Source organism: Salmo trutta, chromosome 12, assembly GCF_901001165.1.
Source record: "Salmo trutta chromosome 12, fSalTru1.1, whole genome shotgun sequence".
Lineage (NCBI taxonomy): Eukaryota > Metazoa > Chordata > Actinopteri > Salmoniformes > Salmonidae > Salmo > Salmo trutta.
In genome coordinates this window covers 47,991,429-48,010,904 of record NC_042968.1, presented here as the reverse complement: position 1 = coordinate 48,010,904, position 19,476 = coordinate 47,991,429, and the positions used below count along the sequence as shown (strand labels likewise).

Below are 19,476 nucleotides of genomic sequence, written 5' to 3'. Positions count from 1 at the left end.
TGCTCAACTGAAGAACAACAGTTGATTGTATCTAGGATACTAGAGGAGCAGGAGGCGGAGGAGGCGGGAGGAAGAGAAGGAGAAAAGGGGAAGAGGAGGAGAAAAGGAGGAAGAGGAGGAGAAAAGGAGGAAGAGGAGGAGAAAAGGAGGAAGAGGAGGAGGAGAAGAACACAAGCAGGAAGAGGACGGTGGCGGTCAAGTCATGGCTTTTTATAAATTCATCTTTACTCGATTCCAGGCATCCTCTCTTCTCAAAAGGTATTGGAGAAGATGGTCAGAGGGGCGGGACCTTGGATCTTCTCCTCCAATATGATTGGATGCAAGGAAAGAAAATTTAGAAAGAGCCATGAATTTAATTCTGTCCATTCAGGAAGTGCATGCCAATTGTTTTCTACTAGCATTTTTCATAATTCTAGAAGTATTCACACTCACGTATGCACGCTGCAGCCAGGCACTTGGTGACCACAATGGGAGGAGTGCATCCTGGGTAGAACGGCGTGGAGGCATACTCTGCGAAGCTTAGGGCGATGATAGCGAAGGAGGAGGGCTTTAGGACCATGATGGTGCTCCATGAGTAGAGGTAGGCAATCACTGACCCAAAGGCTTCCATTAAGTACGGGTATTCCCCTCCAGACTTAGTGATCATGGTGCCCAGCTCCGCGTAGCACAGCGCCCCTGCAGGCAGACAGACAGGCTCAGAGACAGACAGTTGACACTAGTCCTACTGCTGCTTCAGGGGATTTCCTTTCAATTTGTCCAATTAAGACCAAGACAACCAGGTAAGTTCCTAACGAATCAATTAAGACCTAGACAACCAGGTGAGTTCTTAACTAATCAATTAAGACCAAGAAAATTGACCAGTTAGAAACTCACCTGGTTGTCTAGGTCTTAATTGATTAGTTATCAAGCCCTGCCACATCAGACGAACGTCAGACTCGATCTTAGTCTTGTATTGATGGTTTGATGGTCCGTTGGAGGGTATAACAGGATTTCTTATAAGCTTCCGGGTTAGAGCCAAGCTCCTTGAAAGTGACAGCTCTAGCCTTTTAGCTCAGTGAGGATGCTGCCTGTAATTCTTGGTTTCTGGTTGGGGTATGTACGTACTGTCACTGTGGGGACGACGTCATCGATGTACTTATTGATGAAGCCAATGATGAATCCAATTGCAATTGAATCCAACTGCACTAGTGACAGACGTTAACCAGTAGCTGGTCAGAAATTTGTTTCTGGATGCTGAGATTAGCTGACCCAGACTGGGAGAGGAATTCCCTCCTAGCCTCTTAATAAATCAGCGGGATTCATGTTAGGAGAGGAATTCCCTCCTAGCCTCTTAATAAATCAGCAGGGTTCATGTTGGGAGAGGAATTCCCTCCTTGCCTCTTAAAACCTGTTGGGGATAGGGGGCAGTATTTGCGCGGCCGGATAAAAAACGTACCCGATTTAATCTGGTTACTACTCCTGCCCAGTAACTAGAATATGCATATAATTAGTGGATTTGGATAGAAAACACTCTAAAGTTTCTAAAACTGTTTGAATGGTGTCTGTGAGTATAACAGAACTCATATGGCAGGCAAAAACCTGAGAAGATTCCATGCAGGAAGTGGAAATCTGATTTGTGGAATCACCTTCAACACTTTGCCTATAAAACACACAGTGAGTTAGGATTCATTTAGCACTTCCTAAGGCTTCCACTAGATGTCAACAGTCTTTACAAAGTGGTTTGAGTCTTCTATGGTAGAAACTGACCGAAAGAGAGGCTTGGAAAGTTGATCACAGGGGGAGGGCCATTACTACTATGATGCGGGCGCCCATGGGTACTCTCTCATTCCGAAACGTTTAGTAAGACAATGCAATCGTCCCCCTTGAATATTATTGAAGCTCTGGTTGAAAAAGGCCCTAAAGATTTATGTTATACAACGTTTGACATGTTTGAACGAACTTAAATATATATTTTTTGCTCTTTGGTGACGACAAGTCCCGCGCGCTACAGTACATTATGAGTAGCCTTCGGAACGCGCTAACAAGAAGGAGCTATTGGGACATAAATTATTAACTTTTTCGAACAAAACTACATTTGTTGTGGACCTGGGATTCCTGGAAGTGCCTTCTGGTGAAGATAATCAAAGGTAAGGGAATATTTACAATAGTATATTTGATTTTAGATGGTTCCAAGATGGCTCTAACCTGTATCGCCTAGCCTATTTTTCTGAGCATAGCACCTAATTTATTGCAAAGTGTGATTTCCCAGTAAAGTTATTTTTAAATCTGGCAATGCGGTTGCATTCACGAGATGTTAATCTATAATTCTTTGAATGACAATATTAAATTTTAACAATGTTTTCGAATAGTAATTTTGTAAATTGTAGCGCTGATTCACTGGAAGCCTTTGAGGGAAAATATTTTCTGAACGTCACGCGCCGATGTAAAATGCTGTTTTTATATATAAATATGAACTTTATCGAACAAAAAATGCATGTATTGTGTAACATGATGTCCTAGGAGTGTAATCTGATGATTGTCAAAGGTTAGTGCTGCATTTAGCTGTGTTTTGGGTATTTGTGATGCATGCTAGTTGCTTTGAAAATGGCAGTGTGATTATTTTTGGCATGGTACTCTCCTGACATAATCTAATGTTTTGCTTTTGCTGTAAAGCCTTCTTGAAATCGGACAACGTGGTTCGATTCAGGAGAGGTGTATCTATAAAATGGTGTAAAATAGTCATATGTTTGAGAAATTGAAGTTATAGCATTTATGAGGTATTTGTATTTCGCGCGACGCGATTCCACTGGCTCTTGACTAGGGTGGGACGCAAGAGGAATTCCCTCCTAGCCTCTTAATAAATCAGCAGGGTTCATGTTAGGTGCACTATGTCCATGTTCCTGTTTACTGGTGTTGGGGGATTGAACACACTGACACAATACTTCTCACAGTCAGTATACCTCCAAAATGGAACCCTATTCCCTATATAGTGCACTACTTTAGACCAGAGCCCAATGGCACCCTATTCCCTATATAGTGCACTACTTTAGACCAGAGCCCAATGGCACCCTATTCCCTATATAGTGCACTACTTTAGACCAGATCCCTATGGCATCCTATTCCCTTTATAGTGCACTACTTTAGACCAGAGCCCTATGGCACCCTATTCCCTATATAGTGCACTACTTTAGACCAGAGCCCTATGGCACCCTATTCCCTATATAGTGCACTACTTTAGACCAGATCCCTATGGGGTAGAAGGACCAGGCCCATAGGATTAGGGTGCCATCTGGGATGCATCTCCAGCCCTTCTCACACGGGGGCTCAGCACTTTGGTCCTTCCTGATTTAGGAGATTCCTATCATTCTTTCCCACCACTAGTGACTGGTTAGAGATTACCCAGGACAGGGTTAGTCAGTTAATCTATCTCAGTTTATGGTATAATTTAGTGTCTGGTTAGAGATTACCCAGGACAGGGTTAGTCAGTTAATCTATCTCAGTTTATGGTATAATTTAGTGACTGGTTAGAGATTACCCAGGACAGGGTTAGTCAGTTAATCTATCTCAGTTTATGGTATAATTTAGTGTCTGGTTAGAGATTAGTCATGTCTGTCTGTCTGTCTGTCTGTCTGTCTGTCTGTCTGTCTGTCTGTCTGTCTGTCTGTCTGTCTGTCTGTCTGTCTGTCTGTCTGTCTGTCTGTCTGTCTGTCTGTCTGTCTGTCTGTCTGTCTGTCTGTCTGTCTGTCTGTCTGTCTGTCTGTCTCCTCACCCAGTGTAGCCAGCACCCCACAGGCGGCCCAGACACACAGACATGGTCCTACGGCTCCCGTTTCCAGCAGCACTGCCTTAGGGGAGATGAAGATGCCGGAGCCGATCATGGTTCCTACGATCAGACAGATCCCACTCAAAAGGCCCACCTGCAGAGAGAGACAGGAAGTGGTTATGACAACTTCCTGAGAGGGTGATACAGGCGGTAGAACCAGCAATTAAACCCCTGTCTCTTTTTGGGAAGCTTTGTATATTTGAATGTTTTACCACTTAACCACGTCTCTTAATGTGTACATTTTGTTTTGACACGTAATACCCCCTGTCTACGTTATGTTTATGTAGTCATCTGTTTATTTCCATTTTTGCATTTTGTGTTATTGTTTTATGTCATGACGTTGGCCTGTGGGTAAGGTTTATGACCCCCCCATAAATACCTTTCTCCCTTCCCCTCTCTTACTGACCCTACTGAAGGACTGCTGTCCTGTTAAATATAGAGAGTCTGGGAACATCAAACAAATGGGGAAAGGAACCATATTTTGGTAATAAAACCAGTTGGAAATATGCTTGATAACGTAATGAGTATGGAGGTCAGTTCGTTGTTATCTGAGACATTATGACTGATGACAGGACGACATAAACTGTACCTGTGAAAGTATCCACCCTCTAGTTATAATAGTCACATGGAATTGTTATGCAATTGAAATGTTTGATATTGAAATTGTTTGTTAGGAGATTAAATGTAATTTTAGCTTCCAAATGAGAGATTTGGATTTTCATAAGGAAAGTGCCCTGCTCGATCAGTGGCCCACCCCTGTGAAGAGACAGGGGCTATAAACGATGAAACACATCCTTCCCCCTCTCCACTATATAAGCCTTTGACGAAAAGATAACCAGGTTGTTCCAGTACGGGAGGTCTGCAGCCTCTACGTTAGAAGGACACATGTCAAGGACAGAACTAAGCTAACCTCGGCGTGAGCTATGGTATGAACTGGTATGAACTTTGAGCTTATTCACTACAGAAGTGATACTTCCTAGCCGTTGAGTTAGCAGCGGCCGCTGAAGACGTGGGCTAGGAAAGGACGGACGACGGATCCAGTCTAACAGACGGACGAAGATACCACCACGTATCCAATTTACCACCAGAGACATTGTTCCGAGTACAGGAAGATCTGTTGGCCAATCTGGCCAGCATCTACGACCAATCTACCGAAGCGCAGCTCAGAGTAAATATTTATTGCATTTTCCTTTTCCAAATGGGCGGTAATTTAGAATGCATAAGATAATGTATTTACAATAGCATAGCTGCTGTTTGTGGTTCCTAAGTCTTCCCGCTCTTTCATTCAAGCCCAACCCCCTTTCCTTTGTGTAACCAGGTTCCGTCCACCGGGACGTTTTCTGTATGACATCATTGGTATTCTGTGTATATGTAATTCTGTGTGATTAGTTTAGGTATTTAGTAAATAAATAATTAAACCCAATTTTGTATTGCTGATTCAACTTGTTAGCCAGGGTTCGTGAAGATAGCCAAGAATTTATAACTTTCATTATGAGACTGAAAATAAGATAAGGGTTAATATTGACTGCTATCGATGTAAAATATTACTAAGTATTTTAAGAGTTTATTCGGAAGATAACGGCTCTATAAACGTTCTTCCGTGGTGCCCCGACTTTCTAGTTAATTACATTTACATGATTAGCTTAATCAGGTAATATTAATTACCGAGAAATCATTTTATAGGTTAGCATGTAATATCACTTAATCCGGCATAGCCAAAGACACGACATTTATATTATTTTTATGCAATAATTTAGGACTTCTAACCCCTTTTAAACATGGTGTGTTTCTCCTGCGTCCGTAGATACCAACCGTTTGTCTGTGTGGTTAACGGGGAAGGAGCCTTCCCTGTAGCTCAGTTGGTAGAGCATGGTGTTTGCAACACCAGGGTTGTGGGTTCGATTCCCACGGGTGGCCAGCACAGAAAAAAAAAAAATGTATGAAATTGTATGAAATGTATGCATTCACTACTGTAAGTCACTCTGGATAAGAGTGTCTGCTAAATGACTAAAATGTGAAATGTGAAATGTGAGCGTCCGTAGATACCAACCGTTTGTCTGTGTGGTTAACGGGGAAGGAGCTAGAGCGGGGTTTGTAAGACAAGCACAGATCCCCAAAGGGCTCAGGGGTCTTATTCTTTACAGAATCATCTGTAGAGTCAAAATGACGCACACAAGCGACAAAAAAGGGGACAATGTGACAATTAATCTACATAATCACTGGAAAATTCAATAGTTCTATTGAGAGGTACCGACCCTGGTTTCCTGAGAGCCTCACGGTGTAAACTACAGAATGATGCAGCAGTTCTACTGTGAGGTACCGACCCTGGTTTCCTGAGAGCCTCACGGTGTAAACTACAGAATGATGCAGTAGTTCTACTGAGAGGTACCGACCCTGGTTTCCTGAGAGCCTCACGGTGTAAACTACAGAATGGAGCAGTAGTTCTATTGAGAGGTACCGACCCTGGTTTCCTGAGAGCCTCACGGTGTAAACTACAGAATGGAGCAGTAGTTCTACTGAGAGGTACCGACCCTGGTTTCCTGAAAGCCTCACGGTGTAAACTACAGAATGGAGCAGTAGTTCTACTGAGAGGTACCGACCCTGGTTTCCTGAGAGCCTCACGGTGTAAACTACAGAATGGAGCAGTAGTTCTATTGAGAGGTACCGACCCTGGTTTCCTGAGAGCCTCACGGTGTAAACTACAGAATGAAGCAGTAGTTCTATTGAGCGGTACCGACCCGTAAACAGCTTCCTAACATTCCTCAGTCAGTCAGCTACTGGTGCCAGAGTCACTCAGTAATCCTGTGCTCTGTTTTTTTGGCAAAGGTCCCAGATTGCTGTTCTGAGAGGAATAGTTTTGACGGAGAGAGCCATTGAGACTTAGTCCGCGTATGAAATGGCACCCTATTTTCTATACAGGGATAAGGGTATCATTTGGGACATACTGGGATCAGTGAGTTCAGTGAGTGTGCAACAGACTACAGCAGGGTTAATACAGGGAGGGGGGAAAGAGTTTGGTACCGGCTGACACTGTAGTAAAAGCTTTCTGCTCTGGGCAGGCTGGCTGGCTGGCGGGCTGGCTGGCTGGCTGGCTGGGCTGGTTGGCGTATTACATTAATGATCATGAGAGCCACTGGAGATCCTATGCTGTGTAAATCTACTCAGGCTCTCTCTCTCTCTCAGACACACACATTAAGGGATGACCACATAAAAATAAATTACAATGTTGAAGCTCATTTACTGCATTTCTATACAATTTAAAAATCTATAAAAATGCTATTTGGAGAACAGCAAAACAAGCCAAAATGCCCCCCGGCAATAATAACCTTGGCTGCTGTAGGTTCATTCACGTAGCCTATTAGTTATATACAGTGCATTCGGAAAGTGTTCAGACCCCTTTGACTTTTTCAACATTTTGTTAGGTTACCGTAATTTCCGGACTATTGAGCGCACCTGAATATAAGCCGCACCCACTGAATTTAAAAAATATATATATTATTTTGAACATAAATAAGCCGCACATGTCTATAAGCCGCAGGTGCCTACCGGTACATTGAAACAAATTAACTTTACACAGGCTTTAACGAAACACGGCTTGTAACAAAAAATTAAAAAAATTGCAGTAAGCTTTAGTTGTCTTTTTGAACTGAGTCAATTCCTCACGCTGCTGTTTCCAACGTCTTATCATCGACTCATTAAGACCAAGCTCCCGTGCAGCAGCTCTATTTCCTTTTCCAACAGCCAGATCAATCGCCTTCAACTTGAAAGCTGCATCATATGCATTTCTCCGTGTCTTTGCCATAATGAGGGTGACAAAATGACTACCATAATCAGAATGATGGGAAGTTTGAGAGCGCTCGATTTAATCTAAACAGTAAACCAAAAAGTTGTTTGACCTTAACCCGTTCGGCAATTTCATTGGTCTAATGAAAGCTTCATGCCACCAAAAAACTGAGCAAGTCACAGAATGTGTTTTTTTGGAGAAAAAAAAAAGTAAAGCGGGAAAAATCCATATATTAGCCACGTCATTGTTTAAGCCGCGAGGTTCAAAGCGTGGGAAAAAAGTTGCAGCTTATCGTCCGGAAATTACGGTACATCCTTATTCTAAAAATTTATTCAATAAAACAATTTCCTCATCAATCTGTTGTAGTCACTTCCTTACACTGGTCAACACAGCTGGTAATCAGTGGTATTTATACATTAGTTTGAAAAACCTAAAAAGATGGACGTGATATTATTTAAAAAAAAAAACAGGACATCGTGCTCTCTTGATCTTTGCTAGACGTTGCTTGAGCAGGAAGTGATGTCACTGTGTTGCTCTTCAAATATAAAAAAAGAAACCTGACAAATTTACAGCAACACCTCTACACAGACGCCGTGAATGTTTTTAAAGACGTGGGCTTTTCTCTGTTAAATGCCACTAAAGCCTGGTTTACAAACCACTGTGGTACTCTGGGAAAAAAACTCTTTAAACAACTTCACTTTATTTTGTTCTCCGCCATGTCTTGGAAAAAAAACATTTAGACTTTGTTTGTCGTTCAGGGATATTAAAACAAGTGTGTGACTGTGGCCCAGAATGATCTAGTCTGGTTTATTATTATCTGATGTGGTAAAGGTCCCAGATTGATCTAGTCTGGTTTATTATTATTATTATCTGATGTGGTAAAGGTCCCAGATTGATCTAGTCTGGTTTATTATTATTATCTGATGTGGTAAAGGTCCCAGACTGATCTAGTCTGGTTTATTATTATCTGATGTGGTAAAGGTCCCAGATACTGTGGTTGTATTTTAATGTAGGTCTATAGGGAAGATGGGTCCTGGTGAGATGTTCATATTGAAACATAAGTATAATTTTTTCCCCCCTAACTTGTTTGATGAGATTAGTACAGATTCTCCCAGGGGACACCACATGGGGCCCGACCCCAAATTTGGGAACCACTGTACTAACCTCTCTCTCTCTCTGTCTCCCTCAGCCTCTCCACTGTACTAACCTCTCGCTCTCACTCTTTCTCCCTCAGCATCTCCACTGTACTAACCTCTCTCTCTGTGTCCCTCAGCCTCCCCACTGTACTAACCTCTCTCTCTGTCTCCCTCAGCCTCCCCACTGTACTAACCTCTCTCTCTGTCTCCTTCAGCCTCTCCACTGTACTAACCTCTCTCTCTCCCTCAGCCTCTCCACTGTACTAACCTCTCTCTCTCTCTCCTCTGCTTCCTCCTACATTACAGTCTCCCTCAGCCTCCCCACTGTACTAACCTCTCTCTCTCTCTCTGTCTCCCTCAGCCTCTCCACTGTACTAACCTCTCTCTCTCCCTCAGCCTCTCCACTGTACTAAACTCTCTCTCTCTGTCTCCCTCAGCCTCCCCACTGTTCTAACCTCTCTCTCTCTGTCTCCCTCAGCCTCCCCACTGTACTAACCTCTCTCTCTCTCTGTCTCCCTCAGCCTCCCCACTGTACTAACCTCTCTCTCTCTCTGTCTCCCTCAGCCTCCCCACTGTACTAACCTCTCTGTCTGTCTCCCTCAGCCTCCCCACTGTTCTAACCTCTCTCTCTCTGTCTCCCTCAGCCTCCCCACTGTACTAATCTCTCTCTCTGTCTCCATCAGCCTCTCCACTGTTCTAACCTCTCTCTCTCTGTCTCCCTCAGCCTCCCCACTCTACTAATCTCTCTCTCTGTCTCCCTCAGCCTCCCCACTGTACTAACCTCTCTACTTCCTCTCTGTCTGCTCTGCTTCCTCCTACATTACAGTCTCCCTCAGCCTCCCCACAGTACTAACCTCTCTCTCTCTGTCTCCCTCAGCCTCCCCACAGTACTAACCTCTCTCTCTCTGTCTCCCTCAGCCTCCCCACTGTACTAACCTCTCTCTCTGTCTCCTTCAGCCTCTCCACTGTACTAACCTCTCTCTCTCTCTGTCTCCCTCAGCCTCTCCACTGTACTAACCTCTCTCTCTCTGTCTCCCTCAGCCTCCCCACTGTACTAATCTCTCTCTCTGTCTCCTTCAGCCTCTCCACTGTACTAACCTCTCTCTCTCTGTCTCCCTCAGCCTCTCCACTGTACTAACCTCTCTCTCTCTGTCTCCCTCAGCCTCCCCACTGTACTAACCTCTCTCTCTCTCTGTCTCCCTCAGCCTCCCCACTGTACTAACCTCTCTCTCTCTGTCTCCCTCAGGCTCTCCACTGTACTAACCTCTCTCTCTGTCTCCCTCAGCCTCTCCACTGTACTAACCTCTCTCTCTCTGTCTCCCTCAGCCTCCCCACTGTACTAACCTCTCTCTCTCTGTCTCCCTCAGCCTCCCCACTGTACTAACCTCTCTCTCTCTGTCTCCCTCAGCCTCTACACTGTACTAACCTCTCTCTCTGTCTCCTTCAGCCTCTCCACTGTACTAACCTCTCTCTCTCTGTCTCCCTCAGCCTCTCCACTGTACTAACCTCTCTCTGTCTCCCTCAGCCTCCCCACTGTACTAACCTCTCTCTCTCTCTGTCTCCCTCAGCCTCCCCACTGTACTAACCTCTCTCTGTCTCCCTCAGCCTCTCCACTGTACTAACCTCTCTCTCTCCCTCAGCCTCTCCACTGTACTAACCTCTCTCTCTCTCTCCTCTGCTTCCTCCTACATTACAGTCTCCCTCAGCCTCCCCACTGTACTAACCTCTCTCTCTCTCTCTGTCTCCCTCAGCCTCCCCACTGTTCTAACCTCTCTCTCTCTGTCTCCCTCAGCCTCCCCACTGTACTAACCTCTCTCTCTCTCTGTCTCCCTCAGCCTCCCCACTGTACTAACCTCTCTCTCTCTCTCTGTCTCCCTCAGCCTCCCTACTGTACTAACCTCACTCTGTCTCCTTCAGCCTCTCCACTGTACTAACCTCTCTCTCTCTGTCTCCCTCAGTCTCTCCACTGTACTAACCTCTCTCTGTCTCCCTCAGCCTCTCCACTGTACTAACCTCTCTCTCTCTCTCTGTCTCCCTCAGCCTCCCTACTGTTCTAACCTCTCTCTCTGTCTCCTTCAGTCTCTCCACTGTACTAACCTCTCTACTTACTCTCTGTCTCCTCTGGTCGTCCCTACTGACTCTGATCTGGAGGACTCACTAAACAGAGAACATCCCTGGTCCTCCCTACTGTTCTAACCTCTCTCTCTGTCTCCTTCAGCCTCTCCACTGTACTAACCTCTCTCTCTCTCTGTCTCCCTCAGCCTCCCCACTGTACTAACCTCTCTCTGTCTCCCTCAGCCTCTCCACTGTACTAACCTCTCTCTCTCTCTGTCTCCTTCAGCCTCTCCACTGTACTAACCTCTCTCTGTCTCCCTCAGCCTCTCCACTGTACTAACCTCTCTCTCTCTCTCTGTCTCCCTCAGCCTCCCTACTGTTCTAACCTCTCTCTCTGTCTCCTTCAGTCTCTCCACTGTACTAACCTCTCTACTTACTCTCTGTCTCCTCTGCTTCCTCCTACATTACTGTCTCCCTCAGTCTCTCCACTGTACTAACCTCTCTACTTACTCTCTGTCTCCTCTGCTTCCTCTTACATTACAGCGTCCCTTAGTCTCCCTCAACCTCACCACTGAGCACCACATCACTGTCTGTCTCAGTGAAATACTTTATGTATAGTCATTGATTTAAAGTACTTAAGTAGTACTTTAAAGTATTTTTAATTCAGTGTTTTTTGGGGGTATCTGTAATTTTTGACTACTTTCACTTCACTACATTCCTAAAGGAAATAATGTACTTTTTACTCCATACATTTTCCCTGACACCCAAACGTACTCGTTACATTTTGACAGGAAAATGGTCCAATTCACACACTTATCAAGAGAACATCCCTGGTCGTCCCTACTGCCTCTGATCTGGAGGACTCACTAAACAGAGAACATCCCTGGTCATCCCTACTGACTCTGATCTGGAGGACTCACTAAACAGAGAACATCCCTGGTCCTCCCTACTGCCTCTGATCTGGAGGACTCACTAAACAGAGAACATCCCTGGTCGTCCCTACTGACTCTGATCTGGAGGACTCACTAAACACAAATATTTCGTTTGTAAATAATGTCTGAGTGTTGGCGTGTGCCCCTGGCTATCCGTATTAAAAAATATATATTAAAAAAAAGATGCAATATGGTTTGTATAAGTTTAATATATAAAATATGGAATTATTTATACTTTGACTTTTGATCCTTAAGTATATTTTAGCAGTTACATTTACTTTTGATACTTAAGTATATTTAAAACGAAATACTTTTAGACTTTTATTCAAGTAGTATTTTACTGTGGTGACTTTTACTTGAGTCATTTATGTATGGAAGATATCTTTACTTTGTATGACATTCGGGTACATTTTAGTAACGTATGTTTTTGCTGCTGCTGAGGTAGACTCTGTTTAACGTTAGCTTCTTCCTTCATCCTTCTAGCTGGCTCTGTAATACCGGCCAGAACCCTTCAACGGTACTGCACTAGAAGTCTCCGCCGGCAGCAAGCCACCACCTGATTGTATGTTGTTTTACTCCACGTGTAACTCTGTGTTGTTGTATGTTGTCGAACTGCTTTGCTTTATCTTGGCCAGTTCGCAATTGTAAATGAGAACTTGTTCTCAACTTGCCTACCTGGTTAAATAAAGGTGAAATAAATAAAATAAATAAATAAAACCTGACTGACTGACATATCTGAAGGAGGCTATTTACCAGTTGTGCAGCATGCTCCGAGAGTTGCTTTTTGTTTGTTTGGGGGATGTCTGTAGACCCGGCAGGAGCAGTGGGACGGGTTTAAAATGGTCTTTTGTCCGGCATTACACACACACACAGAGAGAGAGAGAGACAGACAGACTAACACACGTACTGTCCTCTACATTCCCCACCTCCTTCTGTAGCACGGTAGCCTTCACTTCCTCCTCAGCAGGCTTGGAGTGGGAGGCAGACATATTGGAGGTTGGGCCGGTGGCGGGGCCTCCATTAAACATGTCCTTCCTCTTCCTCACACTGTCCTCGTCCATGTCACCCTGCTCACACACACACACACACACACACACACACACACACACACACACACACACACACACACACACACACACACACACACACACACACACGAGGACAATGTTAAGAGGACAGACTCAGTTCTCATCAACTCATTTTCATTCAAAGACTCAATCATGGACTTTTACAGACAGTTGTGGCTGCTTCGCATGATATATTGTTGTCTCTACCTTCTTGCCCTTTGTGCTGTTGTCTGTGTCCAACTATGTTTGTACCATGTTTTGTGTTGCTGCCATGTTGTGCTTCTGCCATGTTGTGCTGCTGCCATGTTGTGTTGCTGCCATGTTGTGCTGCTGCCATGTTGTGCTGCTGCCATGCTGTGTTGCTGCCATGCTGTGTTGCTGCCATGTTGTGTTGCTGCCATGCTGTGTTGCTGCCATGTTGTGCTGCTGCCATGCTGTGTTGCTGCCATGCTGTGTTGCTACCATGTTGTGTTGCTGCCATGCTGTGTTGCTGCCATGCTGTGTTGCTGCCATGCTGTGTTGCTGCCATGCTGTGTTGCTGCCATGCTGTGTTGCTACCATGTTGTGTTGCTGCCATGCTGTGTTGCTGCCATGCTGTGTTGCTACCATGTTGTGTTGCTGCCATGCTGTGTTGCTGCCATGTTGTGTTGCTGCCATGCTGTGTTGCTGCCATGTTGTGTTGCTGTCTTAGGTCTCTCTTTATGTAGTGTGATGTACAGCACCAGTCAAACGTTTGGACACAGCAACTTATTATTATTATTATTTTTATTTTACTATTTTCTACGATTTAGAATAATAGTGAAAACATCAAAACTATGAAATAACACATATGAATCATGTAGTAACCAAAAAAAAGTGTTAAACAAGTCAAAGTATATTTTTTATTTGAGAATCTTTGCCTTGATAGCTACGCACACTCTGGGCATTCTCTCAACCAGTTTCACTTGGAATGTTTTTCCAACAGTTTTGAAGGAGTTCCCACATATGCTGAGCACTTGTTGGAGGCTTTTCCTTCACTCAATTGGGTTGAGGTCGCGTGATTGTGGAGGCCAGGTCATCTGATGCAGCACTCCATCACTCTCCTTCTTGGTCAAATAGCCCTTACACATCCTGGAGGTGTGTTGGGTCATCGTCCTGTTGAAAAACAAATGATAGTCCCACTAAGCCCGAACCAGATGGGATGGCGTATCGCTGCAGAATACTGTGGTAGACATGCTGGTTAAATGTGGCTTGAATTCTAAATAAATCACTGACAGTGTCACCAGCAAAGCACCGCCACACCATCACACCTCCTCCTCCATGCTTCACGTTGAGAACCACACATGCGGAGATCATCCGTTCACCTACTCTGCGTCTCACAAAGACACGGCACTTGGAACCAAAAATCTCACATCAGACCAAAGAACAGATTTTCACCAGTCTAATGTCCATTGCTCGTGTTTCTTGGCCCAAGCAAGTCTGTTCTTCTTATTGGTGTCCTTTAGTAGTGGTTTCTTTGCAGCAATTCGACCATGAAGGTCTGATTCACGAAGTCTCCTCTGAACAGTTGATGTTGAGATGTGTCTGTTACTTGAACTCTGAAGCATTAATGTGGGCATCAATTTCTGATGCTGGTAACTAATGAACTTATCCTCTGCAGCAGAGGAAACTCTGGGTCTTCCTTTCCTGTGGCGGTCCTCATGAGAGCCAGTTTCATCATAGCGCTGGATGGTTTTTGCAACTGCACTTGAAGAAACTTGAAAAGTTCTTGAAATGTTCTGGATTGACTGACCTTCATGTCTTAAAGTATTGATGAACTGTCATTTCTCTTTGCTTATTTGAGCTGTTCTTGCCATAATATGGACTTGGTCTTTTACCAAATAGGGCTAACTTCTGTATACCACCCCTACCTTGTCACAACACAACCGATTGGCTCAAACGCATTAAGGAACGAAATTCCACAAATTAACTTTTAACAAGGCAAACCTGTTAATTGAAATGCATTCCAGGTGACTACCTCATGAAGCTGGTTGAGAGGATCAGGATGTCACCCTACCATCTGTATGTCTCTCTATCTGACTGTCTGATGTCACCCTACTATCTGTCCTGGTAACCGTAGCCACAACTGAGGATCTGTATCCTAACAGACACCCTATTCCCTATGGGCCCTGGTCTAAAGACGGAGGGTCTGTATCCTGAACAGACACCCTATTCCCTATGGGCCCTGGTCTAAAGACTGAGGGTCTGTATCCTAACAGACACCCTATTCCCTATGGGCCCTGGTCTAAAGACTGAGGGTCTGTATCCTAACAGACACCCTATTCCCTAGTCATTCTGTTTCAGTGTTTTAGTATATTGATTATGTGGCTGTGGGTTAGCAACAGGCAGGCTGGCGCCAGGGGCAGTAAACACAGTCCTGCGTACTAAATGGAACCCTATTCACTACACAGTGCACTACTTTTGACCAGGGCCCTATGGAACCAGGTCAACAGTAGTGCACTACATAGGGAATAGGGTGCTATTCATGACTCTGCCACAGTAAATACAGTACTGAGTGTGTGTCAATGAGTCACTCGTCCTCTTGTCTGTCTGTATGTCCATCCGTCTCTCAGCAGATTACATCCCTATGATTTAAGTGATATAATTAAAAGATTTACAGGATAAAGTTCGTTCCTGGTTCAAAATGTTTCAGTTCCCAGTGCATCTGTCAGCGGGAGTCCAAACTGAACCAAATTATTAAGCATCGTTCATAAAAACCGATTCCAATGTTACAAATCCCTTCGACTCATATGGGGCGGCAGGATAGCCTAGTGGTTAGAGTGTAGAGGCGGCAGGGTAGCCTAGTGGTTAGAGTGTAGAGGCGGCAGGGTAGCCTAGTGGTTAGAGTGGAGGGGTGGCAGGGTAGCCTAGTGGTTAGAGTGGAGGGGTGGCAGGGTAGCCTAGTGGTTAGAGTGTAGAGGCGGCAGGGTAGCCTAGTGGTTAGAGTGGAGGCAGGTAGCCTAGTGGTTAGAGTGGAGGGGAGGCAGGTAGCCTAGTGGTTAGAGTGGAGGGGCGGCAGGTAGCCTAGCGGTTAGAGTGTAGGGACGGCAGGTAGCCTAGTGGTTAGAGTGGAGGGGAGGCAGGTAGCCTAGTGGTTAGAGTGGAGGGGAGGCAGGTAGCCTAGTGGTTAGAGTGGAGGGGCGGCAGGTAGCCTAGTGGTTAGAGTGGAGGGGCGGCAGGTAGCCTAGTGGTTAGAGTGGAGGGGAGGCAGGTAGCCTAGTGGTTAGAGTGGAGGGGAGGCAGGGTAGCCTAGTGGTTAGAGTGGAGGGGCGGCAGGGTAGCCTAGTGGTTAGAGCAGGTAGCCTAGTGGTTAGAGTGGAGGGGAGGCAGGGTAGCCTAGCGGTTAGAGGGTAGAGGTGGCAGGGTAGCCTAGCGGTTAGAGTGTAGAGGCGGCAGGGTAGCCTAGCGGTTAGAGTGTAGAGGCGGCAGGGTAGCCTAGTGGTTAGAGTGGAGGGGCGGCAGGTAGCCTAGTGGTTAGAGTGGAGGGGCGGAAGGGTAGCCTAGTGGTTAGAGTGGAGGGGCGGCAGGTAGCCTAGTGGTTAGAGTGGAGGGGCGGCAGGGTAGCCTAGTGTTTAGAGTGTAGAGGTGGTAGGTAGCCTAGTGGGCAGAGTGGAGGGGCGGCAGGTAGCCTAGTGGTTAGAGTGTAGAGGCGGCAGGTAGCCTAGTGGTTAGAGTGTAAAGGTGGCAGGGTAGCCTGGTGGTTAGAGTGTAGAGGTGGCAGGGTAGCCTGGTGGTTAGAGTGTAGAGGTGGCAGGGTAGCCTAGTGGTTAGAGTGGAGGGTTGGCAGGGTAGCCTAGTGGTTAGAGTGGAGGGGAGGCAGGGTAGCCTAGTGGTTAGAGTGGAGGGGCGGCAGGGTAGCCTAGTGGTTAGAGCAGGTAGCCTAGTGGTTAGAGTGGAGGGGAGGCAGGGTAGCCTAGCGGTTAGAGGGTAGAGGTGGCAGGGTAGCCTAGCGGTTAGAGTGTAGAGGCGGCAGGGTAGCCTAGCGGTTGGAGTGTAGAGGCGGCAGGGTAGCCTAGTGGTTAGAGTGGAGGGGCGGCAGGTAGACTAGTGGTTAGAGTGGAGGGGCGGAAGGGTAGCCTAGTGGTTAGAGTGGAGGGGCGGCAGGTATCCTAGTGGTTAGAGTGGAGGGGCGGCAGGGTAGCCTAGTGTTTAGAGTGTAGAGGTGGTAGGTAGCCTAGTTGGCAGAGTGGAGGGGCGGCAGGTAGCCTAGTGGTTAGAGTGTAGAGGCGGCAGGTAGCCTAGTGGTTAGAGTGTAAAGGTGGCAGGGTAGCCTGGTGGTTAGAGTGTAGAGGTGGCAGGGTAGCCTAGTGGTTAGAGTGGAGGGTTGGCAGGGTAGCCTAGTGGTTAGAGTGTAGAGGTGGCAGGGTAGCCTAGTGGTTAGAGTGGAGGGGAGGCAGGTAGCCTAGTGGTTAGAGTGGAGGGGCGGCAGGGTAGCCTAGTGGTTAGAGTGGAGGGGAGGCAGGTAGCCTAGTGGTTAGAGTGGAGGGGCGGCAGGGTAGCCTAGTGGTTAGAGTTTAGGGGCGGCAGGGTAGCCTAGTGCTTAGAGCGTAGAGGCGGCAGGTAGCCTAGTGGTTAGAGTGGAGGGGCGGCAGGGTAGCCTAGTGGTTAGAGCAGGTAGCCTAGTGGTTAGAGTGTAAAGGTGGCAGGGTAGCCTAGCGGTTAGAGGGTAGAGGTGGCAGGGTAGCCTAGCGGTTAGAGTGTAGAGGCGGCAGGGTAGCCTAGCGGTTAGAGTGTAGAGGCGGCTGGGTAGCCTAGCGGTTAGAGTGGAGGGGCGGCAGGTAGACTAGTGGTTAGAGTGGAGGGGCGGAAGGGTAGCCTAGTGGTTAGAGTGGAGGGGTGGCAGGTAGCCTAGTGGTTAGAGTGGAGGGGCGGAAGGGTAGCCTAGTGGTTAGAGTGGAGGGGCGGCAGGTAGCCTAGTGGTTAGAGTGGAGGGGTGGCAGGGTAGCCTAGTGTTTAGAGTGGAGGGGCAGCAGGTAGCCTAGTGGTTAGAGTGGAGGGGCGGCAGGTAGCCTAGTGGTTAGAGTGGAGGCAGGTAGCCTAGTGGTTAGAGTGGAAGCAGGTAGCCTAGTGGGCAGAGTGGAGGGGCGGCAGGTAGCCTTGTGGTTAGAGTGCAGAGGTGGCAGGGTAGCCTAGTTGTTAGAGTGTAAAGGTGGCAGGGTAGCCTGGTGGTTAGAGTGTAGAGGTGGCAGGGTTGCCTAGTGGTTAGAGTGGAGGGTTGGCAGGTTAGCCTAGTGGTTAGAGTGCAGAGGTGGCAGGGTAGCCTAGTGGTTAGAGTGGAGGGGCGGCAGGGTAGCCTAGTGGTTAGAGTGGAGGGGCGGCAGGGTAGCCTAGTGGTTAGAGTGGAGGGGATGCAGGTAGCTTAGTGGTTAGAGTGGAGGGGTGGCAGGGTAGCCTAGTGGTTAGAGTTTAGGGGCGGCAGGGTAGCCTAGTGGTTACAGTGGAGGGTTGGCAGGGTAGCCTAGTGGTTAGAGTGGAGGGGCGGCAGGATAGCCTAGTGGTTAGAGCGTAGAGGCGGCAGGTAGCCTAGTGGTTAGAGTGGAGGGGCGGCAGGGTAGCCTAGTGGTTCGAGTGGAGGGGTGGCAGGGTAGCCTAGTGGTTAGAGTGTAGAGGCGGCAGGGTAGCCTAGTGGTTAGAGCGTAGAGGCGGCAGGGTAGCCGACTGGTTAGAGTATGGAGGCGGCAGGGTAGCCTAGTGGTTAGAGTGTAGAGGCGGCAGGGTAGCCTAGTGGTTAGAGTGGAGGGGCGGCAGGGTAGCCTAGTGGTTAGAGCGTTGGACTAGTAATCGAAAGGTTGGAAGTTCGAATCCCTGAGCTGACAAGTTACAAATCTGTCGTTCTGCCCCCTGAACAAGGCAGTTTAACCCACTGTTCCTAGGCCGTCATTGTAAAATAAGAATTTGTTCTTAACTGACCTGCCTAGTTAAATAAAAGGTAAAATAAAAATATGCTTTTATTCCTAAGTACCTGTTATCTGTAGTGACTGAAGTGATGTGGCCTCTCCTATCAAACTGTTCTGTACCTGGATATGACTGTCAGATTACAGCTGTGTGAACAGTGTGGGAGACAGCTGTTCTAGCCAATGAGAGGCAGCAGGTAGACCTATCCATATTCTAATAGGAGATGGCCCAGCTCAGAGGAGGCCCCGGCTCAGAGGAGGCCCCGGCTCAGAGGAGGCCCCGGCTCACAGGAGGCCCCGGCTCAGAGGAGGGCCCCGGCTCAGAGGAGGGGCCCGGCTCAGAGGAGGGCCCCGGCTCAGAGGAGGGCCCGGCTCAGAGGAGGGCCCCAGCTCAGAGGAGGGCCCAGCTCAGAGGAGGCCCCAGCTCATGAGCTCCAAATCAGCAGCAGATATTCATGTTAAATGGAAAATGTGTGTACATGCAACAACAAAAATGTTGTTCATCGTATCGAAACTAACCGAATCACATTGATTTGTTCCTCTAACAAATCGAGATGCGTATAAAATCGCCTTGAAAGGGAAATATGAACATTCATATTAAACCACATATCACTTATATCACATAAGTCCGGTTCTGATGAGGTATGCTCTGGAAAACAACTCACAGCTGCATCCCAAAATGGCTCCCTATTCTCTATATAGGGCACTACTGTTGACCAGAGTCAAATGGCACCCTATTCCCTAAATAGCGCACTACTGTAGACCAGAGTCAAATGGCACCCTGTTCC

At 46.9% G+C, this 19,476-nt stretch overlaps 1 protein-coding gene across 7 annotated transcripts in view; it reads right to left on the bottom strand.

Moving 5' to 3' along the window:
* LOC115203666 (b(0,+)-type amino acid transporter 1) overlaps positions 1 to 19,476 on the bottom strand; it is a 127,367-nt gene that overhangs the window by 25,332 nt on the left and 82,559 nt on the right. For 6 of the 7 annotated variants that reach the window (XM_029768585.1, XM_029768582.1, XM_029768584.1 and 3 more), the window contains 3 exons: positions 12,636 to 12,776; positions 3,749 to 3,896; positions 433 to 675 (listed from right to left, as the gene is read on the bottom strand). In XM_029768585.1, coding sequence (XP_029624445.1) covers positions 433 to 675; positions 3,749 to 3,896; positions 12,636 to 12,770 — 526 coding nt within the window. In that variant the 5' untranslated portion in view covers positions 12,771 to 12,776. The remainder of the gene's footprint in view (positions 1 to 432; positions 676 to 3,748; positions 3,897 to 12,635; positions 12,777 to 19,476) is intronic. The other variant, XM_029768579.1, reaches the window with a different exon arrangement.